This window comes from Girardinichthys multiradiatus, chromosome 12 (assembly GCF_021462225.1).
Source record: "Girardinichthys multiradiatus isolate DD_20200921_A chromosome 12, DD_fGirMul_XY1, whole genome shotgun sequence".
NCBI classification, from domain to species: domain Eukaryota; kingdom Metazoa; phylum Chordata; class Actinopteri; order Cyprinodontiformes; family Goodeidae; genus Girardinichthys; species Girardinichthys multiradiatus.
In genome coordinates this window covers 16,020,731-16,046,446 of record NC_061805.1, presented here as the reverse complement: position 1 = coordinate 16,046,446, position 25,716 = coordinate 16,020,731, and the positions used below count along the sequence as shown (strand labels likewise).

The following is a 25,716-nucleotide window of genomic DNA, read 5'->3' as shown; positions in this document are numbered from 1 at the left end:
AGACAATAGATCAGACTAACCTTGTTTTAGTTCAGCCAAGATTACCAAAATTATAATTTTTTTTGCTAATTGCCAGAATAATTCGATATTTCTTTTTAATCATTTTACTCAAATACAGATGGTTACATTCTGGTATTGTGCATTTTGGTAAAGCCCAGATGTTAATGTTATGCTTTGAAAGCTCCTAATAGGTTGATGCGCAACATTTTGATGCAAGTTTATTGGAGGCCCATCTGTGGATGTATTTTAAGGCAACACCTGCCTCCTTGTGTGACATAGAAATATAAAAAGAAATGGGGCAAGATCTCAGGAAGAGAACTGATGACCTCCTGATATCTGGTTCCTCCTTCAATAAAATTACCTGAAGGTGCCACGTTTATCTGTTCAAACAATTACATGCAACTATAAACAGCATGGAGCTGTCCAGCCATCATACTGCTCAGGAAGAAAGACAGGTTCTGTGTCCAATAGATTAATGCTTTTGCTGCAAAATATGTATGTGTGCTCCAGAGCAAAATACTTTGTAAAGATCCTGGCTGAAGCTAATAAGAGTATATTTATCCACAATAAAATGAGTTCTGTACCTATATGGGCTGAGATGCCACTTAGTGAGGTAGAAGCCATCACTCCAAAAGCAGCACACAAAACCAGGTAACAGCAAATGTACACAGGGGCACATACCGAAACTATTGGAGAACTGATAAAACAAAAATTGATCCGTTTGGCCATATTGACAATTGCTACATTTACTGGAATGGAAGAAACTTGCATACCTAAGAACTCAGTTCTCAGGCATCATGTTCTGGGGTTGTTTTTGTGCAGGACGGACACTTGCCCTTTACAAAGTAGAGGGCATCATGAGGTAAGAACATTAAAGCAGCATTTTAAAACATCAGCAAGGAAGTTAAATCTGACTTTAGACAGTAAAAAAAAAAGGATGCAAGTCTTTTTATACAGTGTTACGCAAACATCTGGTTTAAACCGAATGTGTAGTTGTCTTTCTATAAGTGTAGAAATCTGGGTTCTGAGGTAGAGTGTAACCAGTGTCTGTGTAACCTATTCTTGATTTATAAAAATGTTGTATGACCACCACACATGGTATTCTACTAACTGCTACACCTGAGAGAAGGTCCTTAGAGCACTCTGACATGGCACTAGCTGTACAGGTTTAATAAACTACTGAAAGGTAAATTATTCACTCTTAATCATTTCAAAGAGGGCCTTTTTAAAATAATTTAAATTGCAAAAGTAAAGAAAGAAATAGAAATTTCCAGATTGAAACTTTGAGATTTTTGGGGGGTTTTTAATGGCATGCTGGACATTTGAGTACAAAAAAAAAACATTTACATTTAACTGTTAGTATAGTAATTAAGTCTTATCTGTAGGTTTCACCAATTACGACACGTTGTTGAAATTGGATTCCGGTTTCCACTAGTCCAAAATCTGTAACCCTTGGACTTGTAGGACATTGTAAATATAAACTGAAGTATTCTACGATAAATGTTTATACTTTAAAAAGATCTGTGAACACCTTATTTTAAATCTAATTCAAGAAAAATAGTAGTTTTAAATCTTGTTTGGCACTTCAACCAGGTCCAGTCCAACCTTAATTTAAGGCTGTCTAGACTGCAAAAAATAAAGAAAACTGGCTCTTATTTGTTGTATTTGTAATGAATGTTAAAATCAAGTTGTGATCTGATGAATCACTGATAAAACATGTGATAAACCTATATTAAATCCACTACATTTGCTATGCATAACTAGTTGTCTGTCCTTTAGAAAATGAAAGAAGATGAAAAGTCTGGAAAACCAAACACTTTTCCATATTTGGTTTAGTTTTTTTTTTTTTTACTTATCCAGACCTGGAAAATGATAAAAGCAAATTCCACATTTTTTCAGCCTCTTTGAGACTGCTAAGGAACATTAAATAAATGAACCTTCATTATTTTATTTAGTTAAGACAATTGCAAAAATACAATTATTGTGGATGCAATAATTATGAGTTCTGTCTACAGAAGCCTTGCACAAAGAACTCTACTCCACTTAAAATCTGTTTTCAGACAGAAGGAGCTGTAGCCCCCACAACATTTATATATATATTAGTATTATTTTAATCACTTAATAGTGACCTAAAATCCACACTACATGGATTACTTTACCTTATTTTCATCAAACACATTAAAGACAAACGAAGCAAACTTGGTGGGGTCTCCAAAAGGAAAAAACTGCTTGTATATCTTCTGAAAGCCCACAGCATCCAGCTGCCCACTGGGACAATCCTTGATGAAGCCTTTGTACCTGAAAAACATATTGAGGGCAGAAATATTTCAAAAAGTATCAAAACATCTGTCTTGCAATTAGGTAATCAAGATGCAACTGGACAGGAGACTGAAGTCCCCTCGCCACCTTATCACCTTGACAGCAAGTATTACTGATTCAGCTTGAAAAAATGTGCCAGATCAAAAAGGTAAAGTGCAAAGCTATTTGTCTCACTCATAGATAAGATGATGACTGTAATCCAAAAGCGAGCCCAAGGTGGTTAACGCTAATCGAATTCCTTTCTGCTTCTCTTTGATAATATGTGGAACTGATAGATAAGTTGGAGAGCTTCCTCTTACTACAGCAAATGACATATCTGGAGAGCGACTTAACATCTCTATTAGCCTAAAAATAGAAGCATCTCGTAAGCAATTTGAAGCGCAGTCACTCAGGGATAGACTGTTTAAAGGAATGGTTTTGTAACAGAAAAACAGTCATTGCAGAATTGAACTAACAGCTTGAGGAACAAAACAGAGAGTGTTAGTTTCTATAAAAATAAATGTTAGATGAGCAACAGAAGGAGGAAGAAGGGGAGGATTAGCCCTCTGGTTATATAAAACATTGCAAAACTGATCAAGTACGCACAGGGGAACACTGCATGTGCATCTTTGATTCTGTAAAGGCATCCGCAAATTAAGGCCGGTCTGTAATTAGGGCATAGAGGAGCTCTGAAGAAAACTGAAGGCCAGCAGAGAGCTTCTCCGTGCACACACTGGCACCTTACTCTTCCTACCTGCCTCACTTTTAATCTGCCAGGGAGATAACAAAACCTGTTTCATATAAGTCTGAGATGGGAAGCTACTTTGAAAAGCAGCTAGAAAAAAAGTTTAGCAAGAAGAGAAGCGTGATGACGGCAGAACGATGTAATTCTCCCATTTGGATTATCTGGTGAAATGCAGCAAAATGAACGCCCAGCTCACTATAATGCAGAATATAACCTCATTGATATTCAAAGTCCAGGAGACACAATTCATATCATAATCCAAAGCCAACACTCATAGTGTCAATCCTTTATTCCTTTTATCAGGTATGACTACAGAAAATCTAATCCTTAGGCACTGAATGGCATGTTCTTTTTAGGTAATTTGTACCTTCCACTTTATATTGGCAATAAAGACACATACAGTGCCTTGCTCAGGCATTCCTACCCCTTTAACTTTTTCCTTTTTATCACATTAAAACCACAAACCTCAATGCATGTCATATGTATTTTATATTATATACTAAACACAAAGTAGAATGTTACTTTAAGTGGAAGAAAAAAAAAAAAGCACATCATCCAATATTTTTACAAATAAAGATGTGTCAAGCGTGGGGTGTACACATGAAGGCACATTCCATATTGGCTCTGAATAATTGTTAGTGCTGTTGTCCTGCTAGAAGTAAGAACTGAGACCTCTGCCGCGGTCTCAGTTCTTTGCAGGCTCTTAACAATTCTTCTTCCAGGACTGCCCTGTATTTACCTTAAAGCATCATCCCATCAACTCTGATAAGCTTCCTTGTTCCTGCTGAAGAAAAGCATCCCATCCCAACCCCCCTTGGTGGTGCCAGTCTTCCATGAAATCTAGATCTGTGGTATGCACAATTAAAAGGTGTCCTGTCAACAGTTCAGGTGAATGGCCATGTATTGGTAGGCTTTCAGTTGTGCCATACTCTTTCCATACTCAGATGATGAATCGGTTTGTGCTCTGTGAGATTTTAAAACATTTAGATATCATTTTATAACTCAACCTTGCCTTACACTTCTCCACAGCGTTATCCCTGGCATGTTCCTTTATCCTCAGGATGTTGTTGTTCACTAATGTTTTCTAACAAACCTCTGAGGCCTTCACAGAACAGCTGGATTTATACCGAGATGAATTACACACAGGTAGATTTTTTATTAATCATTCTGAAGGCATCTGGTTGCACTGCATTTTAGGGGTACCAGAGCATAAGGTGTTCACTAAAAATGCATATAACTCTTTTCAGAGATTTATTTGTAACATTGATGATCGCTAAAATGGTTCCTGTATGTTTCAGTGTGATTATAAAATTCTAAATAAATTGATAAAAATAAGACTTTGCTTACAGAGTACATAAAATTTAAACTGGTCTACAACTCAAAGCAACAGCAACTGACAAAATAAAGGCTTTAAAAAGGTAAACTGCACTTAGGTTTTCTACGATTTTCACTTTTAACGAGTAATAATTCTTAGCTTATAAAAAACAAAACCTTGCGTGGAATTATAATAGATTTCCAAGGTCTAAAAAACAACTTTTTCTTTTAAGCAGGTTTAAATACTCTAATCAACATATAACAAACATCATGCACTGTGTAAGCAGAACTATATTCCGTCTTTCATCACATTTACAGTAAGAATGGAGTTCACAACTTAACCTGGCTACAAGAAACCTGACTTCTGCTCCAATCCTTTTAAAATCCCTGAATTACTTTGCATTGTGATCTATAGATGGCATGACCTTAAGAAAAGGCTGTGTGCAAAATAACTCAGACACACTTAGCCAACCATTTCATTGTGAATTTTGCCTAATGAAGAAATGAAATAAATATAAACAAGTATTTCTAACTGTTAATGTGTTTTGTGCCCTCTTGTGGACTAATAGAAAAAAACAGATATTCAGTTGGTTCAAGCATTTTCTTAGCTTTATGACAAAAAAAATTAGTTCTTGCTAAGTTTCACCAGAAAGAGGGGGTTTATGTGTACAAATTAAATACATTTTAGCAAAAAAAAAAAAATCCTTCTGGAAAACCCTTCATAAAATAAAAGAGTAAAATTTAAAAGCTTTTCAGAATGTTCTGCTTTACTTTTAGACAACTTTTTATTTCTAACAAGTTATAACCAAAAGGAGTATTAAATCTCTCAAGTACTCCTTTGTTATTTGCCTAGAGTATGCTAGAAAGATAGCTTACTTTAAACATCTTAAAAGCACCTTATTGACTAGGCTTAAATGTGTAAACGTGCAGAGACTGAAGAAAAACATTTTATTGCACTTTTTACAAGTGACAGATTTGTAAGAAAATAGGATCAAACTAATGCTGCAGAACCAGAGAAATTCATGGACTAATAACAAAAACCTACATTTGTCTCCCATGACTGACAAACAGGCTTCCCCCCAAATTATTCATACCCCCTGGCAAATTTAGATTTAAAGTTATTTTTATTTAACCAAATAGTTTGTTTCCGATTGGAAATGAGGCAGGCAATTCTCAAAAATTTTAAAAAATAAAAAGAATTATTCCTAAAAGAAATATGTATATGTTTTACATTTTAACAAGAAATTGGATGTTAAACATTGTTTATAGCCTTAACAATCAGTTGAAAAGCCTTTATTAGCACTACAGCCATTGAACCCTTTTTTATTTGCTGACTGGTTTTAGCATGTTTTCTCAAGTATAAGGAAATATAAATGTAAGTATTAGACAGGTATACGCTATCTGAACTATTGAAACATAAAGAGCCTTGTAGAGGTATTCAACTGTTTTTTTACATGTTGTAACAATAAACCACAATATTCACTCTAATTTATTGGGAATTTATATGACAGACCAACACAAAGTAGCTCATTACTGTGAACTGAAAGGCAAGTGTGGAGTTCCTATGTATTCAGCCCCCTTTACTCTGATACTGCTAGATAAATTTCAGTTCCCTTCAGAAGTCACTTAGTTGGTAAACAGAGTCCACCTTTTTGTAATATAATCTCAGTATAAGTCCAGCTGTTCTGTGAAGGCCTCAAAGGTTTGTTACAGAACATTAGTAAATAGCTAGCATCATGGAGACCAAGGAACACAGCAAACAGGTTAGGGAAAAGTTTAGAGCAGACCTTTTTGTTAGATTATAAGACAATATCCCAAACGTTGAGCATCTCATAACACACTGTCCAGTCTATCATCTAAAAACACAAAGTATGGCTCAACCTCAAACCTTCCAAGCCATGGCTGACAAACTGACAAGGCAGCATAAATCAGAGAAACAGCATAGAGGCCTATACTAACTCTGGAGGATTTGGTCAGAGTTGATGGGAAGATGAATGGAGATAAGAGAGTAATCATGGAAGAAAACCTGTTCGAGCATGCAACAACCCGATAGTTGGAGTGGCAGTTCACTTTCCAGCAGGATAACCACAAACAACCAGAGCCAGAATAAAATGGTTTAGAACAAAGCATATTCATGTGTTAGAATGGCCCAGTCAAAGTTCAGATCTAAATCTCTATGAAAACATGCAGCAGAATTTGAAATTAGCTGCTCAATGATGCTTGCCGTTCAAGCTGAAAGAGCTCGAGTTATTGTCTAGATGTGCAGACCTGCTAAACGTATACCCCAAAAGACTACAAAACTACTCACTCAATGCTCAAGATTTCTTTTTTAATTTATCATTTTTTTGACTTTCACGTGTTTCCTGTTTTAATATAAAAAGGGGGAAGAAATTTGAAGGGGTGTGAATACTTTTGCAAGGCACCGTATATAAAGAAAGGAGATGATTGTAGATTTGAAGAGAAACAAGAATAGGTCAAATACTATTTCTATCATGGGAGAAGAGGTGGAGGTGATGGAGAAGTATAAATACCTCGGTGTTCACCTGGACAACAAACTGGACTGGAGATGCAACTGTGAAGCCGTCTACAAGAAGGGACAGAGCAGACTGTACTTCTTGAGGATGCTTAGGTCTTTCGGTGTTTGCAGCCAGATGCTGCATATCTTCTATAAGTCTGTTGTGGAGAATGTGATCTTCTGCCATCATCTGCTGGGGAAGCAGCATCAGAGCCAGGGACTTGAAAAAGCTCAACAAGCTAAGAAGGAATGTTGGCTCTGTTCTGGGGTCTCCTCTGGAGATTCTTCATAAAATAAGAACATTATGGAGAACCCTAAGCATCCTCTTCATGAGACTGTTGTACAACAACAGTGTCTTCAGTCAGAGGCTTCTTCAGATCTGCTGTAAGACGGAGCGCTACAGAAGGTCCTTCCTGCCCACAGACATCAGAATCTACAGCAACTCTTTGAAGAAACCTGCATAATATGAGCTACAACATTTAATTTCCCTTTGGAATGAATAAAGTATTTATCAATTGAATTGAATGGAATAAAATGCAATATATCTTATACTGATTAAAGTTTTTACATTTTAACAATAAAACCTTTTATTTCAGTTAACTAGGCTTGCTTGAGAAGTCACACAGCGATGAGATGTACGCGAGTTACTGCTGACATATCAGGACTTTCACTACAGTTCTCATCACTATTATATAAAGTGAATACACACACCAGTGTTGCTACAGTGGGTGCAGTAACCGGTGCATCAGGGAGTAGACATGGTTTCACTGTCAGCTATTTGCTTGATCCAGATTCTGTTTTTTGCCAGGAACACATCATGTTCAACAGATCTCTGTCGTGACACTAGTGGTAAGACTCACACACAGTTACACTGTACTTGATGTAGTGTGAAGCTGCAATGTCTAGGAACATAACAGATTTGATGTACTGTATCAGACCATGCTGGTGATCTAACAATTATAAAGTATTTATTATTGGAACTAGCAAACTCTCATTGGCATCTACCATGGTGGCTTGCTAAAGAACTGTGCAGGATGTTTCTCTTGCTCCTTGCCTCGCTGGCAGGCACATCACTGAGCCATGGGATTTTGTTATTGATTTCAGGTAGGCCTCCGGCATACTAATGGTGTTCCCTTACAGGAGAATTAAAAAAGGGAGCAAGCCTAATGCGCAACACAGGCATTTATCTAACCCTGCTAATTCTTCTGTGTCTGTGCCTGTGCTCTAATTACACACCATCTGGCATTTCCCCTGGTAAAATTCCCTCTCATCCCTCACACTTGGCCGTGTTGATTGCCGCTGATCTTAGAGTGAGGACTCATGAAAAAATCTCTGTGAAAGACACTGTGGGTGATAGTGACCTAGCAGGCTGCGCAGCCGGCAGGGTGGAGGTTTGAGAGGGCTAAAAGGGGGGGGGGGGGGGGTTATTCTGCCCAAGTGCACTTGAGCAGCCTGAGAGAAAGGCCAGCTCGAAGACTCGGGAACTTCCAGTAGCAATATCTAATGCTGCAGCCACTGCTGCTGCTGCATGGCCCGGTTTCTTCCCTCCATGCAGCTCCTAATAGGGGGCATGAAGAGCAATTCGCTCTCGAGTCAGAGCTCCCTTCATGCATGCAGAATTTGATCATGTAATGTGAAACCAAGGCAGGAGAACTGAAGTGTGAAGATGGAAGAGTGATGACTTCCGTACTATGGTCTCTTCTGTGATATTCGCTGTTCTTTGTTTCAACAGGACAACAACAAAAAAAGTGATGACTATATTGATGCTTAAGTCCTCTCAATGAAGCTGCACTTTCTTATGCAAGTGGCTGCATCACCACATGGTCGATCATACTCACCTTAATATTCTCTCTTATTCTGGTTGAAATTGTTTTTGCCAAATTAATAAACACTATGGATACAAAAGCAAAGACACCTCAAGAGGATGATGCAGGTAGAGGTCACACTGACTAATAGCTCCAAAAGCTAACAGGGAGGATTACTAATCTGCAGCTTTGTGGAAACTCAGTGCCCATGTACATGGCTTTGCAACAATTTGCTTACACATGTTCCATGTTTCCAAATATTAATGTACTTTACTGAAGAAAAACAGTGCATAAGTAAGTGTAAGGAAAAAGATAATTTTTTTTTTTTTACTTTTTGTTTTAATTAAAATCTGAAATGTGTGTCGAGTGTCTGTATTCAGTCTTCTTTAATGTGATATCCTAAATAAAATCCAGCACATCCAAGGGCTCTGTGAATATATCACAGAGCCCAGTTCAATGCATTATACATTATGTATAGGGAATGACAGTTTACAACTGCAGAACTAATCAGAGAAGAAGCAAACACTCTGGAGGAGCAGAAGAAATCCAGAACTCATGTGGGGGAACCTGCCTACAGGACAACTATTAGCTATGAACTCGATAAATCTGACCTTTATGGAAGAATGGGAAGAAGACAGCTGTTGTTGAAAGAAAGACAAAACATTATGCATTGTAGTTTGCCACGAGCTATTTAAACATGTAGGAGGGCACTTTGGTTGGAAAACAACCAAAACATCAGCTGTTTAGCTTATATGCAAAATGTTGTGTTGTGGAAAAATAACAGTTTTCATCCAGCTAAACCCATGATCTCCAAAGTGAAACCTGGCGACAGCAACATCATGCTGTGGGGATGTTTTCTTCAGCAGGGACACAGACACTGGTCAGAGTGGTCGGGAGAATTAACAGAGCCAAATACAGGGCGATGTTGGAAAACAAAAACAGCAAAACACTTGAGAACTGGGCGGAGGTTCACCTTCCAGAAAGACAACGATGCGTAACATTAGGGATGAACCAATACCAGACATATCCCAGCTGTGCATGCAGTGAAAGCTGGTTCTTCAAGGTATTTAAGATACCGAATATATATTTAATGTGAAAACATTTTAAAACCATGTATGATTTTCCACTGAATTAGTCACCACATTGTGTTGGTCTATTGCACTTTATAAAATATACTAAATACTGTGGTTGTAATGTGGCAAACTGCAAAAATTCAGAGGGTATGAATACTTTTGCAAAGTGCTATTTTCATAAAAACCTCCAAAATGAAGCAACCTTACAACCACCTTACCCATCCCCATTCCTCTCTTATCAGACATCCCATTTGCAAATAGAGTGAAAAGGTTAGGGAGGAATGCATCATGGAAATGTTTGTATCGGTATTATCAGCCTTCAAAGTCATTTAGCCACAGTGACGCTTCAAAGTTGTTCTATTTTCAGAACTCATCTGTCTTCAGGGAAGTGTGAGGGAGACGGCTTCAAATTGACTGTTAAAACCCTTTTCATGGTCTGAGAAAACCAACTCCTGGACAAAATACACTAAAGTGAGATTCGCTAATGGGCACTGTCAAACTTTTATATTACCGTCTTCAGGTGAAGACAGAAACAGTCTCATTAAAAGTACATGAACACACTTACCACTGCTGTACTTCTTTCTCTGTGACTGTAAGAAAAGAAAAGAGTGATTTTAGAAAGAAGCTATGTCCTAGAAAAAGTAGCCTAGTAGTAAATAATCTTGGCTTAAACCTTTCCAACACATGTCCTTTGAGCAAAACAATCATCAGCACACATGCAAATATTGGAATGTAGCACTGTTTCACTCAAAGAGGAAGGAATTGAATATCAAAAGAGACTAATAGTCATTCACAGGAAGAGAGGCTGGAAAAGAAACCCCGGCAGTCACCAAAAAGACAAAACATGTCAGAGAAAGTGCAACGGTCAGCCATAGATTTAGGAGAAAAAATAAGTTTTAGCAGCAGATATATTTTTATGCCCACACAAGCAGCACAATCTGCCACAGGTCCCACGTGGTTTTCCCACGACTTGTTACTTTCTCTGAAGCCACCAGAGCAATTTTCAGCTCTCTGACCCGAGTTAGTGGAAATGAGGGCTGAAAATCAATAACTTTAGTTTAACCAAGCCGTCCTCTGAGATTTCCGTCCAAAGGCTTGTTGCTGCTGCACCATTTCTACTGAGCTGGGGCTCGAGCAAAGAGCTTCTAACCACAACAGCCTGGCATGTTAGTTAAACAGTAATATCATCTAATGTAATGTTTAACCTAGAGAAACTCTTTGTCAAGGTTTCTATGTCTGTATACAACACAAAAGAAAGAAAAAAAGCTGATTTACACTTTCCACAGTTAAACACATATTTAAATGAGTGATACTGAAGAAGCGAATACGGCTTTAGATTACACAACATCCAAGAAAAGAAAAACCTTTTTTGTAAACCTTTCACATTTTCAGAAATAGAGCAGAATCTCATAGAAGCTTTTGATGAGGAGGCAGCTTTTGCTTGCATTTATTTCCATCTCAACTTGTTCTGCTCCTCCTTTAGCCAAGAAACCCCAACATGTGACCTCTTCCAGGAAAATAAATGTCAGGTCAAGCTCACAACTGACAGGTAAGTCAAGCTACTATTAAACTGGCATTTAAAGCCAGTGCAGGCAAAAACTGGGGCAATTTAGCACAGCTACAATTATCTTTAAAAAAACCTCTTTTATAACTTAGTGAGAAGTGATGGGAAATAGGAATGTACCAGTTTTAAAACCACTAAATTCTTCCATCATGCCCCTTCCAGATCTGTTGCTGTAAACTGCCAGTCAGCTAGCTGAAAGAAGGCTACACAAAAAACAAAATAGGACGGTTGTGACGTGTAAACTACAGAAGCAAAATCCATATCTTAGGATGTGTAGTTATCGTGCCGTCTATTATTGTCTGGAAAGAAAGCTATTCTGATGAGAATTGTGATTTATCATCACAATGATAAACTCTGATGATGTTTTATAATCCCAAAACCTGATGGCGAAGTTGGAGGCAATCATCTGGCTGTGTGAACTGTTTTCATTCACTGGTGACTCCAATAAATTTTTTAACATTTTAAAATCTGACTGAAAGCAGTTATTATGTATCTGTATTTTTGTTTGTAGGCTGTGACCATCTTTTCAAACTATTTATGGTCACCGTTATTGTCCCATTAAATACAGCTAAATATTGTGAGAAAATGTGAAGGCCATATCACCTATTCCAACCCACCAAACCCTTTAAGGTAACACTGTTTTTAAACAGCAGTTGGCGAGCTACAAACACCATAAGTGTAAAGCAGCTGACTTCAGGCTAGCTATCTGAGTAGATAGTCCAGATAACTAACCAGGTGATAACATTTTGTTATTTCTGTTACATTAAAAGCAGATTAGCAAAAGGGAATGAAATAGTACAAAATAGGTACTTGGACTGCTAAATTTTACAAGGGTGTATATTTTCTCTTAAATCTACACTGAACTGTCACTTTATTATTAGGTACATCTTGCTAGTATAAGGTTGGACCTCCTTTTGCACCCAGAACTGCCCTAATTCTTCATGGCATAGATTTATCAAGGTGTTGGATTTGATGTGATAGAATCATGGAGCTGCTGTAGTTTTGTCAGTGCACATCTTTGATATGAATCTCCTGTTCGACCACATCCAAAAGGTGCTCTACTGTGCTGAGATCTGGTGACCGTATAGGCCAGTGGAGAACAGTAAAATCATTGTCATGTTCAGGAAACTGGTTTGAGCTGATTTGAGCATTATGACATGGTGCATTATCCTGCTGGAAGTAGACATCAGAAAACAAATTGGCACACTGTGGTCATAAAGGGATGGACATGGTCAGCAACGATGCTTAGGTGGGCTGTGATGTCAAACCGTGTACCAAAGGGACCAAAACGTGCCAAGAAAATACCTCCCACGCCACCATCACCAGCCAGCAAGATGAATCCATCCGCTCATTTCTTTTCTGCCAAATTTTGACCCTACCATTTGAACATTACTGCTAAAAATCAAATCAGGCTGTTATTGTTCAGTTTTGGTGAACCGCTGTGAATTGTAGCCTAAGTTTCCTGTCCTTAGCTAACAGGATTGTTAGCACATCTGCAAGGTTCAACATGTTGTTTATTCAGAAATGTTATTCTGCACACACAGCTTGTGACGAGTGGTTATTTAGGCTACTCTAGCATTTCTTTTTTCCTAAACCAGTTAGTCCATTCTAACCTCTATCATCAACAAGGCACTTTCTTCCACACAACTGCTGCTAACTGAATAGTTTCTCCCTTCAAACCAGTCTCTGCACACTCAAGAGATGGCTTTTTTCATCAAAATCAGTGGATCAGCAGTTTTTAAATCACTTGGACCAGCTTGTTTGGCACCAACAACCGTACCACATGTAAAGTCTCTTAAACCCTCTTTGTTCCGCACTATGATGCTCAGTTTAAACTACAGCAAGTTGTCCATCTATTCATCCATCTATTCATTGTGTATACCCCAGTATGTGGGGCAGGGGGCCTTTGCTGATGCCTACCTCCAGTGGACATGGGGACCGGTTCATACCTAACGAGCAACAACATAAATGTTCACTGGCAGGCGAGTTCAGGGTCTACTCGGCCACTTGGGTCCTGCAGAGTCTGCTAAAACACATCCTGCTTGCGACTGTCAATGTGAGTGCCTTCATCTCTTCAAGGACTTACTCAACTGTCCTGACATTACATGGCTCTGCCCTACATCCCGCAGAGATTTGAACAGGACTGCTGCTCTGTCCATGTGATGCCAGAGTGGTTATTAAGGCAAAAAAAAAAAAAAACATTTCTGTGTGGAATTAAGCTCTTTAAAAAGAGCAGGTGAGACCCAGAGTTGTTTTCTTACAGCAGAAAAATCACTAGCTTTTAGTAACAATCTGTACAGCTTAATGGTGCCTTTGGCTTGAGAGTGAAAATAACTCAGAAATATTCAAAAAGCTTTATAAATATTGCAAAAAAAACCACAACAAAGCACAGGATTTGTTGTGCTTAGATACATTTGAAATAAAACATGGGGCATTATTTGCTGAGAAAATGTGCAGCTTCCTTTTCCACGTGACTAAAAAGAGACCGTAGCACAGAGAAATCTAAGTCCCCAATCTGTCAAGAACTAAAAGAAAGCACAGAGTAAAATGGTAGATGAGGCTCCTCGTGGGAGGGCAGGAGAAAGATGCAATAGGATGAAAGAAGGCAGAAATGATAAGAGTCTGAATTCAGGCAACAGAACGTGTGGGGTGGGGGGTGGGGGTGTATCGCAGTGGGAGAGAAAGCTCGGTGCCCCTCTCAGCGATGCTAACCAGATAAGATCCTAATTACACTATTCCATTCCCCACTCAAAGAGGCCAATTAGGGCGTAAAACGAAAGAGAGAGGCAGGGTGAAAGGGTAAGAAAGAAAGAGAAAGACAAGGAGCACAGGAGGGCAGCAAGCAGTCCAGCCCAGCATGATGCCTAATCTTCCTGCACGGCAATTTCCTGCAACAACAGCCCTCCTTGCATTTGCTGCTGAGACACCATCTACACAAATAACACTGTCATTAAGCAGCCAATGAAAGTCAACTCCCACCCACACCTGCATGCTGTACTGCTCAAACAATAATAATCCTGTGCTCCAGAAATAACACGCAAATGATTCAAATATAGTCTTCGAAGTGAATGCTCCTGGTGGTCATTATGAATCTTTATTCCTCAGGTTTGATTTAAAAATTATAAGGGAAAAATAAAAAAATAAAAAAAAATTGATTAGATTAGTCCTTTCTGTGAGGTCACCGTTTAAATCAGGATCTACAATGTAATAATAAAGTTTAGTCAGCAAAACAATTTCCACTTAATATTATAAATATTAATAATATCATAAATTCTTCAATCAATCAAAACAATGATTGAACACAAGATCTATGAAGAAAGTTTAAAATTAGAGATGCACCAAACAAAATCGGCAGATGATGGAATCCACTGATGCTTGACCTGCCTTGATCAGGGATCATCCTTTCAGAAACTAGAAATCTACATTTTTTTGACAGTCAGTGAATGCACCATACCTAAGCACAAACATTACCAAAAACCCTCATCAGTTGATACTGAGGTGAGGAAGACCCAGTTAGATGTTTTCAGTATCAGTGTGGTGTCTAAAAATAACGTCAAAGGAAGCACAAAAAGGTGTAAGAAACTGTTTAAAAACAATTTATTTTCTACAGAGCCAATTTAATTTGCTGTACAGTATTCTGGGTTATAGAGCAGCACAATACGTCAAATCATCACTGCATTATAAGTGTTTGCAATAGTGCAATGGACTGTTTTTCAATTACATTTTAACTATCATGCATTCAAACTCGGCATGCCAATAATATATTTGGCCAGCTGGAGGGACTCCTAACTGCCCTTTTGATGCCCACAACAGATTTCTAGTGACTAAGATGCTAAAGCTGAGAGAATATAGTGTGGACAATAAGATTTAAGAAATACAGGAGGACGTGGGTTAATTGTAATCAATATCACCCTCATAATATTGAGCAATTATATTGTAATTACATGTTTATCTGATACCATCCAGCCATGTTGGATTATAAAAAGTAAGAAGCCTTTTGGAATTCTCACAGTTAAAGTTGGGGCCCAGTTACGTGTCAGGAAACACGCCCTTAGTAATCCTAACACTGTTGAGCACGTTAAACATGCTGATTGCAAAGAAAAGAAAGCTTAGTATTTGAACTATATATTAATTTGGTCTTTATTTTTGAAATATTAGTGACGCTGTCTCATAACTAATCACGACAGAAAGCGTACTTTGTAGTAAAGTATGAGTAAATAATTTAACAATTTTAAAAACATCTGACAGCAAATCAGAGCTTTTTCCTGTCAAATATTAGGTTGGACACCTTTGTTATTTATAATAAAGGGATCTCGCATAAATAAAAATTTAGGTTTAGTCCTACCGGACACTTTTACATTTTTGGGTCAAAAAGGCATTGTAAGCTACACTGCCTGGCCAAAAAAAAAGTCCCCACCAAATAAAAAAGTTTAAACAATGTCTAATATTTTGTTGGACCGCCTTTAGCTTTGATTACATCACGCCTTTGCTGTGCCATTGCTTCGATAAGCTTCTGCAATGTCACCAGATTTATTTCCACCCAGTGTTTCATTAATTTTTCACCAAGATCTTCCATTGATGATGTTAGAGTCTGACCGCTGCACAAAGCCTCCTCCAGCACATCCCAAAGATTCTCAATGGGGTTAGGGTCTGGACTCTGTGGTGACCAATCCATGTGTGAGAATGATATTTCATGTTCCGAGCCCAATGAATCCTGGCATTGTCATCTTTAAATATGCCCGTCAGGGAAGAAAAAAAATCTATTGATGGAATAACCTGGTCATTCAGTATATTCAGGTAGTCAGTTGATCTCATTCTTTGAACACAGACCTGACCGACTGCAGCAACCCCACATCATAGCACTGCCCTCACAGGCTTGTACAGGAGGCACTAGGCATGATGGGTGTATCACTTCACCTGCCTCTCTTCTTACCCTGATGCACCAGTCACTCTGGAACAGGGTAAATCTGCACTCATCAGACCATATCGCCTTTTTTCATTGTACCAGAGTCCAATCTTTATGCTCCGTAGCAAATTGCAGCTTTTTTCCAGTTAGCTTCACTGATTAGTGGTTTTCTTAAGGCTACACAGCTGTTCAGTCCCAATCCCTTGAGTTTCCTTTGCATTTGCGTGTGGAAATACTTTCACTATTAAACATAGCCCAGAGTTCTACAGTTGTTTTTCTTTGATTTGATTTCATCAAACGTTTGAGTGATCGCCGATCACGTTCATTCAAGATTTTTTTCCAGCTACATTTCTTCCTCGAAGAAGACGGGTCACCCCATCCTTCCAGTTTTTAATAATGTGTTGGATAGTTATTAATCTATTTTGGTAGTTTCTGCAATATCCTTAGATGTTTTCTCTGCTTGATGCATGCCAATGATTTGACCCTTCTGAAACAGACTGACATCTTTTCCACGACCACAGGATGTCTTTTGACATGGTTGTTTGAGAAATTAGAAGCCACTCATTGCACCACTTGGGGTTAAATAAATTGTTGCCAGCTGAAACATAATCACCCATGTAGTAATTATCCAAAGGGAGGCTCGTACCTATTTGCTTAGTTAAATCCAGGTGGCGACTTGTTTTTTTGGCAAGGCAGTGTATAATCTGTAATGCAGAAAAGAAATCACGGCATAATTCTTTTTAGCTTGGTTTGATTTAAAGTGAGCCCTGTTACAAAAACTGGAGAGCTGGGCGATGTGGACAGAAAACGATCACGATAATCATCACAATACCATTTCAAATTAAAAGTCTATTTCTTAGGATGACATCTTCACTACAAACCTAAAAAACGAATTGAAATAGGTAGCAAAATATTAATAACTAATGAGATATATTTTCAAAACTTGTCATAAACTTTGGTTTATAATAATAATGACACCTTTTCAACTAGCAATATATTAAATGTATAAATCACATTTACAGAACTGTTTAAAAGAGCAAATAAGCTTGAGTACAACCAGAAAATAATGCAAATCAAATTCAATGTAATCAAATGTTAAAAGGCTTAAACATATATTGTCTGTCCTACTAAAGGTCAAAGCCTACCTTTATCATTATTACTGACATTTTCTGTTTCTCGATAAATTATTTATATAGTTTTATTGCCCAGCAATACCCTTATGGTATTTGTTTTCTTGATTTTCAGTAATGCAGAGATTGACAGCTTTGTGACTTTAAGTCTTTGACCCGTTTATTTAAAAGGTACAATAAATAATTGTATTTACATTTCTTGAAAAGAAAGCACTATAAAGCAATAAAATCAGCATAGGCAAGTTAAACTTTTAGAGAATCAGTCATTAGAAATTGGCCTGATCAGTGCATTTCTGCATAAAACCATAAACATGTACATCAATTACAGTTCAGATCCCTCATGTTTTCACATATCCCCATTGTGATGTAGAGGTGCAGAATACAACTTTCTACTCTACCTTTAACAAATTAAAACTTCCCACAAAACAATTAAATGTAAAACAAAAAAGGGGAGCTGATATTTAGATACAGCTCAGGTTCGTCAATAACGGAAAATTGAGTCCTAGCATGCGGGGCTGATCATTGTACAGCCAGGGTTGTTGTGCACAGTGGGTGAAAAATATCATTAGAAAACCACAGCACTAACATCAATAGTATTTTTTATATTATGCATTTTCAGTCATTCCTTTTAATCTTTATGGAGTTCAGAGAACTTCCTTCAGGCCTTTTGAAGTAGTTAAAAAAAGGAGCTTGGGGTACTCACAGTAGGTTTTTCTTGTCAAGTCCTCTACTACTTCTGGCTTGAGCTTGCTGTTTGATTTACCCATGATCTTCAGCTCTCTTCCACAGCTCCAAACTCACTGTGGCATGCGGTGATCACTACCTCCTCTCCGGCGCGCTCGTCTGCCAATGACATACAACAAACGTGGGCCGGTTAAGGTGCAATGACACCAACCAAGGAAAAACTAGAAACTTGCTTTTGTTTGGGTTTGCCTTGACCAGTAAAAAAAAAATCAAATTTAAATATCAAAAAAAGATAAACTCCCATTCAAGCTACACGAGTGTATCCTTCTCTCTAGCTGCCGTCATGATCTGCCCAGTCATCATCCCCGGCACATCAGACAGATGCATCATACCCAAATGGGGGAAGGGGTGGGGCTGCTCTGTGAAGCAGGGCCAGGTAGGTTGTTGAGTCCATAAGAGCACCACCGAGTCACAGCTCGTCCGCCTCATTTCTTCACAGCAGTCCGTGGGCGAAGAGTGGCGTTCGGATTCATTGCTATCCCTGTCCTTGGATACAAGAGTCACTCAAATGCTGAGTTAAGCACGCTCGCTCCTTCACAGTCGTTCACTGTTCTTCTCACTCCACCCACCCCTCCTTTCCCACCACTATCTCTGTTGCTCGGGGTAAGTTACTTTAGAACAGAATCCTCCCTCTTGACAGCCCAGATAAGGAGGCGTGTAAACTAATGCACAATGAACAGAGCTTTACTTGGATGCAACCCTTTTTGCACTTTGCACTCTCTCAGCGCTTTAACTCTAATCTGTGAAATTTATACACACTTGGTTTAACAGATTTTAAAGTATGTCAGTGATAATTTATAGGGCACAAAAAGATGCCAGATCTTCTTTAGTTCTATACTTTTAAGAAGCCAATAGGGCATCTGATGCTGCTCTTAAAACAGGCACACAAGCCGTCTACAAAGTTTAAAGGCGGATTTGAAGAGTGACTTTTTTTTTTCTCTTGTCTCCTCCGTTCTGACTCATAATTCTCCCTCCTTCCTGGCCCCATGACAAAAGAGCATGGTGATTTCCTTCTCCGTCACAGCCGACAAGAGTATACGGATAATGGAATTTCTTTGTATCACGGGCCCCGGTGCTGTCATGCAATGATGTCTAACGACAGCGTCAAACTGAGGCACAGAGTACACAGCATTACAACAAAGAGTGTAAGCGCTGGGCACCTTCAATGCAGACATCTGCTTTCTGTGTCCACAGACGGTGAAGCCCTCTTGAGGGATGCTACGCTGGTAATCACCATGTTTGCTTTGCTTAAATCTTGAGATCCGGGGTTTTGCTTAGACTCTATGAAGGCAAACAGAGAGCAGTTAGAATTGGTATGACAGGCATGAGCGCTGTTTCCGTGGAAATGGAGGCATGTTCTCACCTAATGCTACATGTTGACTGGAAAAACGACTTTCTTTGTCCATATGTCAGTGTACTAACTGTAGCCAAAATACATTTCTATATACCCAACAACAAGATTCATACGCCTTCAACCTTTTCACATTATGTCATGGAAAAAACGCAAACTTTAATGTATCATATTGAGGTTTTATGTAATGGATGCAACAGAAAGAAGTGCATCACTGTTAAGTGTAAAAACAATAATACATAAAAGTTCTGTTTGCAATTGCCATAGCAAATATGTAGAACATGTCCAGTCAGATAAGAGCAGCTTTGATTGATTTTTATATCTACATGCAAAACCATATGACCAGCAGGACAGTAATCCCTAAACATACAACCAGAGCTATAATAGAATATTATTTAGCATAATGTGTTAGAATGGCACACAGTGCAGACCTAAATGCAACTGTGTCAACAGTGGAAATATTGGTAGCCACAAACATTTTCTATCCAATCTGACAAAGCTGGAGATATTTTACTAAAAGTGGGCGAAATCTCTGTCTCTAGCTGTGCAAAGCTGGTGGAAATATGACCCCTGTTGTTTGCACTGGATTTTATGTTTGGGTATCAGAGTAAAAGGGGCTTAACACAAATGCACCCCACATTTTTCAGATTTTAACTAGCAAAATATGTTAAAAATTGTGTTTCCACTTCACAATTATACATTAACATTACATTAAATTCCAATAAAACACATAAAAGGTGCTGGTTCTAACGTGACAAAATGTGATTAAATATGAAAAGGGTACAAATACTTCCACAAGGCACTGGCAGTACATGCAAAGAACTTTTTTGTAAGAAAGGTTGATACAGACCAAAAGATAAAAGTGTTTGCAGAAGACGCAAAACTTACACGCTTGCGTCAACTTTAGGTGAAAGGCGCTTTGTTTCAGTCAATGTTTACGCTCTTGCCAGGGGGAGATAGGCTACGGTCGCGGCAGCAGCAGGTGGGATGTTGCCTTTTAATACCATAGCAACGCAATTAATGGCTACAGCACAACAGCGACAATGCGGGAAGCTTTGCTAGTCATTGTGGACTCGCCACGTTTGGTACCCACGCCGCTCCGCGTTTCATAGCTAGCTGACAGGAAGAAAACGGAAAGTGCGCACTGAAATGAATAAAAAAAAAATCTTTCCCAAGTAAAGCGAGAGGGTTTTACCTGAGGCGAGTGAGCTGCCGTGCAGACATGTCCCACTGCTGTCCTCGTCCTCTAAGCTCGGCGCGACTGCTCGGAAAGCCGTCCGCGCTGCTCTGGTGCCGCTGTCATGGAGTGACGTTGCTGCTGGCCCCGACCAGCTCGGCTCGGAGACGGAGACACTGACGTCGCGGTACCGACGGTCATACACTGACTCTTTGTGTGCCCAGAGCCTTCACACGTGTCATTCAACACTCTCACCTTTTAAAGTTATACTACACGCCTCAGTTTTATCATGAACTTATTAAAAGATGGTTTAGCTCGGATGAAATATCTCCCCGTTTTTATTTGCAGTCCACTAAGTGTTGGCATGGGCGGATTTTAACCAGCGTGCCATGTCTGGTGGGCACAGCTGTATGAAAAGCCCACCGGTCCCCCACTCACAAAAAGATGCTCTTACAACATTATATTTACAGCTTTTATAGTTGTATTTTATCCCGTTTTTGACATTTGATATCACATATCGGTTATTTCTGCTCGTTCTACCTCTGCTTTCATACCGTGATTGTGTGAGCAAAAACTTAAATAAATAAAGCATTCACGTTAGAATTTAATTATTTCACGATACATCTTGTGTCCTTGCATGGTTTGATGATTGGGTGTTCTCCTTATAAATCACATATGTAAAACAAACAAAATAGTTATAAATATCAGCTATAGCTATTTCTTACTCGTGGTCAAAGCAGGTGAGTAGAAATTAGAATTTGGTTTGATTTTCTTTGCATGTTTAAAAGGATAAAAAAAATAACATCTGCAAAGAAAAATAAAAATTATCTCACTGTTATCTCACATTACTCTCTTTACACCTTATTTTGCCCTATGTGCCTTACCTCGTGACATCACTGCCATATATGGTAAGGGTGATCAATGACATTCGTCTCGATGTCTTTTAAATACTTATCATAATCCAAACTGAAAATTGTTGATGTGATTTTTTTTTATCAGTTATTGGTGTGGTAAATTTCTTGGACAAGTCTTTCAAGGCATACAGAAGAAAGAGCACTTCCTACATTCACATTACACAGTGGTCTAGGAAAAAGGTGTCTGTCCAGACACCTTGTTCGTTCCTCTTTGCTGGTAAATTTTATGTTTTATGTTTTACTTTAAATAATAATTTACCTCTTAACATCCACTTTTGAAAAAATAAAAGCTGGTCTGTAACCTATATTAACTGATTTTGTTGTTGTTGTCTTGTTTTAAAAAAATCAACTATTCAGTTGTTTTTTGTTTTGGTTTTGCATTACACTCTACTGGCCTCTGACCGCTAACCATGATGGTGGAATGTGGATGAGTCCAGACAGCAAATCCAGAGGCCAGATGAGCAGTGAAAAGATTTACAGAGGAGGTCCTAATGTGAGTCCTGTAGTTGCGTCAGCTGGGGTCAGTCGGAGGGTGGGGTGGCCCTTGCCCTTCCGCAGTGCGCTGTGTGGTGGGGGGTAAGATGCAGCAAGGGTGCTTGGAGCGGGGCTGTGTGTGGAGCTTGCGCTGTGTGGGTGTATCTTCGTCAGCTCTTCGGGAATGGAGCTCATCTGTGGGGGTGTGCCCCTGTGGGGAGGGGATTCATGGCGTTTGGGTTCGGGGTCATGTGTTCAATATCTGTGACTTGGTTGGGGTGGCCCTGTAGGGAGATTCATGTTGAGGTTCATGGGGGGTGGGGGCTCATGGGGTTGAGACCGGAATACATTGAGGGGCTGGGACTGTTTCATCCTGTGGCGGCTGTGGTTGGCGGGCTCGTTTGGACCAGGTAGACCCCTCTTTTGGACATGGCCCCCTCTCCGGATGGGGATGGGGTTGTTAGGGACTGGGGTTGGGGCAGGGGGTCGGAGTCCAGGCCGGGGTCCCTCTGGTTTGGGCAGTGCCGGCACTAGTCTGGGCTGGTGCTGGGGCGATCTGCCTGTCTCCACCCCAGAGGGAAGGGTGAGTGTTTCTATGTGTACGCATGAGGGTAGGAATGTGTGATTGTGACTGTGTGTATGTGTTTTTGTGTCAGGTTGGGTCTTGGGCTACTCCCTCTCATGGATCAGTTTAGGCCCCCCATCAAATGTGGTTCTTATTTCCTACCCGCTACACCCCCTGCCAGTGGCTGGTGTCTCTGCCAGCTGGTGTATTTGTGGTTCTCAGTGTCCGGGGCTGGGTGCTTTGGTGTGTGCCGGCTCACTCCCGGTAACTGCTTGCTGGGGCCTGGGCTCTTGGGCTTTGTCGGGCCTCTGCTTGGGGAGGGAAGTGTCCCGGGGCCTTGGGTCTCTGGATCCATGGCTGGATCTGCTCCGGCGTAGATGGCTGCCAGTGGGGCCTGTGGGCTTGTTGCTGCAGCTCCCTGGGGCTTCTGCACTGTGGCTGCTGGGTGGTTCCCCTGGGACTCTCCCCTGCTCTTCTCTGGGGGGGTTGTGGTAGTCCCGGCAGTCGTTCTCCTGGGGTTCCCCATGCTCTGGGGGGCCTTTGTATGTCTGTGGCTCGGATCTCCTCTGTGTCTGTCTCAGGTCCAGGGGGGCAAGTCTGTGGCTCCTCACACTCACTATTGCATATTTCAATGGAGAAACCTTGTATACACAAGCGTCCTCACACTCAAACCCACAGGTGTTTAGACCCAGGTGTTAACAGATGCACACATGCTCTATATTGAGCCACAGTTACCACTAAATACATCTTGCATTCATTAGTACCGTGCACTTTTTGGTAACAATGCTGTTACTATATACAGGGGTTGGACAATGAAACTGAAACACCTGTCATTTTAGTGTGGGAGGTTTCATGGCTAAATTGGACCAGCCTGGTAGCCAGTCTTCATTGATTGCACATTGCACCAGTAAGAGCAGAGTGTGAAGGTTCAATTAGCAGGGTAAGAGCACAGTTTTGCTCAAAATATTGAAATGCACACAACATTATGGTTGACATACCAAAATTCAAAAGAGAACAAATTGTTGGTGCATATCTTGCTGGCGCATCTGTGACCAAGACAGCAAGTCTTTGTGATGTATCAAGAACCACGGTATCCAGGGTAATGTCAGCATACCACCAAGAAGGACGAACCACATCCAACAAGATTAACTGTGGACGCAAGAGGAAGCTGTCTGAAAGGGATGTTCGGGTGCTAACCTGGATTGTATCCAAAAAACATAAAACCACGGCTGCCCAAATCACGGCAGAATTAAATGTGCACCTCAACTCTCCTGTTTCCATCAGAACTGTCCGTTGGGAACTCCACAGGGTCAATATACACGGCCGGGCTGCTATAGCCAAACCTTTGGTTACTCATGCCAATGCCAAACGTCAGTTTCAATGGTGCAAGGAGCGCAAATCTTGGACTGTGGACAATGTGAAACATGTATTGTTCTCTGATGAGTCCACCTTTACTGTTTTCCCCACATCCAGGAAAGTTACGGTGTGAAGAAGCCCCAAAGAAGCGTACCACCCAGACTGTTGCATGCCCAGAGTGAAGCATGGGGGTGGATCAGTGATGGTTTGGGCTCCCATATCATGGCATTCCCTTGGCCCAATACTTGTGCTAGATGGGCGCGTCACTGCCAAGGACTACCGAACCATTCTTGAGGACCATGTGCATCCAGTGGTTCAAACATTGTATCCTGAAGGCGGTGCCGTGTATCAGGATGACAATGCACCAATACACACAGCAAGACTGGTGAAAGATTGGTTTGATGAACATGAAAGTGAAGTTGAACATCTCCCATGGCCTGCACAATCACCAGATCTAAATATTATTGAGCCACTTTGGGGTGTTTTGGAGGAGAGAGGCAGGAAACGTTGTCCTCCACCAGTATCACGTAGTGACCTGGACACTATCCTGCAAGAAGAATGGCTTAAAATCCCTTTGACCACTGTGCGGGACTTGTACAGGTCCTTCTCAAAATATTAGCATATTGTGATAAAGTTCATTATTTTCCATAATGTCATGATGAAAATTTAACATTCATATATTTTAGATTCATTGCACACTAACTGAAATATTTCAGGTCTTTTATTGTCTTAATACAGATGATTTTGGCATACAGCTCATGAAAACCCAAAATTCCTATCTCACAAAATTAGCATATTTCATCCGACCAATAAAAGAAAAGTGTTTTTAATACACTGCACGGTGGCGCAGTTGGTAGCACTGTTGCCTTGCAGCAAGAAGGTCCTGGGTTCAATTCCTGGCCTGGGGTCTTTCTGCATGGAGTTTGCATGTTCTCCCTGTGCATGCGTGGGTTCTCACCAGGTACTCCAGCTTCCTCCCACAGTCCAAAGACATGCCTGTTAGGTTAATTGGTCACTCTAAATTGACCTTAGGTGTATGAATGAGTGTGTGCATGGTTGTTTGTGTGTTGCCCTGTGATGGACTGGCAATCTGTCCAGGGTGTACCCTGCCTCTCGCCCATAGACTGCTGGAGATAGGCACCAGCTCCCCTGCGACCCACTATGGAATAAGTGATAGAAAATGACTGACTGACTGTTTTTAATACTAAAAACATCAACCTTCAAATAATCATGTACAGTTATGCACTCAATACTTGGTCGGGAATCCTTTTGCAGAAATGACTGCTTCAATGCGGCGTGGCATGGAGGCAATCAGCCTGTGGCACTGCTGAGGTCTTATGGAGGCCCAGGATGCTTCGATAGCAGCCTTTAGCTCATCCAGAGTGTTGGGTCTTGAGTCTCTCAACGTTCTCTTCACAATATCCCACAGATTCTCTATGGGGTTCAGGTCAGAAGAGTTGGCAGGCCAATTGAGCACAGTGATACCATGGTCAGTAAATCATTTACCAGTGGTTTTGGCACTGTGAGCAGGTGCCAGGTCGTGCTGAAAAATGAAATCTTCATCTCCATAAAGCTTTTCAGCAGATGGAAGCATGAAGTGCTCCAAAATCTCCTGATAGCTAGCTGCATTGACCCTGCCCTTGATAAAACACAGTGGACCAACACCAGCAGCTGACACAGCACCCCAGACCATCACTGACTGTGGGTACTTGACACTGGACTTCTGGCATTTTGGCATTTCCTTCTCCCCAGTCTTCCTCCAGACTCTGGCACCTTGATTTCCGA

At 40.2% G+C, this 25,716-nt stretch overlaps 1 protein-coding gene across 5 annotated transcripts in view; it reads right to left on the bottom strand.

The window, feature by feature from the left end:
• Positions 1 to 20,999, bottom strand: part of ncs1b (neuronal calcium sensor 1b) — a 29,241-nt gene extending 8,242 nt beyond the window's left edge. The window contains exons 1-6 of one of the 5 annotated variants that reach the window (XM_047380848.1): positions 20,641 to 20,995; positions 20,334 to 20,561; positions 19,255 to 19,375; positions 18,054 to 18,193; positions 10,316 to 10,340; positions 2,160 to 2,298 (exon numbers count right to left, since the gene is read on the bottom strand). In XM_047380848.1, coding sequence (XP_047236804.1) covers positions 2,160 to 2,298; positions 10,316 to 10,340; positions 18,054 to 18,117 — 228 coding nt within the window. In that variant the 5' untranslated portion in view covers positions 18,118 to 18,193; positions 19,255 to 19,375; positions 20,334 to 20,561; positions 20,641 to 20,995. Of the gene's footprint in view, positions 1 to 2,159; positions 2,299 to 10,315; positions 10,341 to 18,053; positions 18,194 to 18,426; positions 18,671 to 19,254; positions 19,376 to 20,333; positions 20,562 to 20,640 lie in introns of those variants that run through there. The other 4 variants (XM_047380849.1, XM_047380847.1, XM_047380852.1 and 1 more) reach the window with 4 other exon arrangements.
• Between the last annotated feature and the right edge of the window lie 4,717 nt (positions 21,000 to 25,716).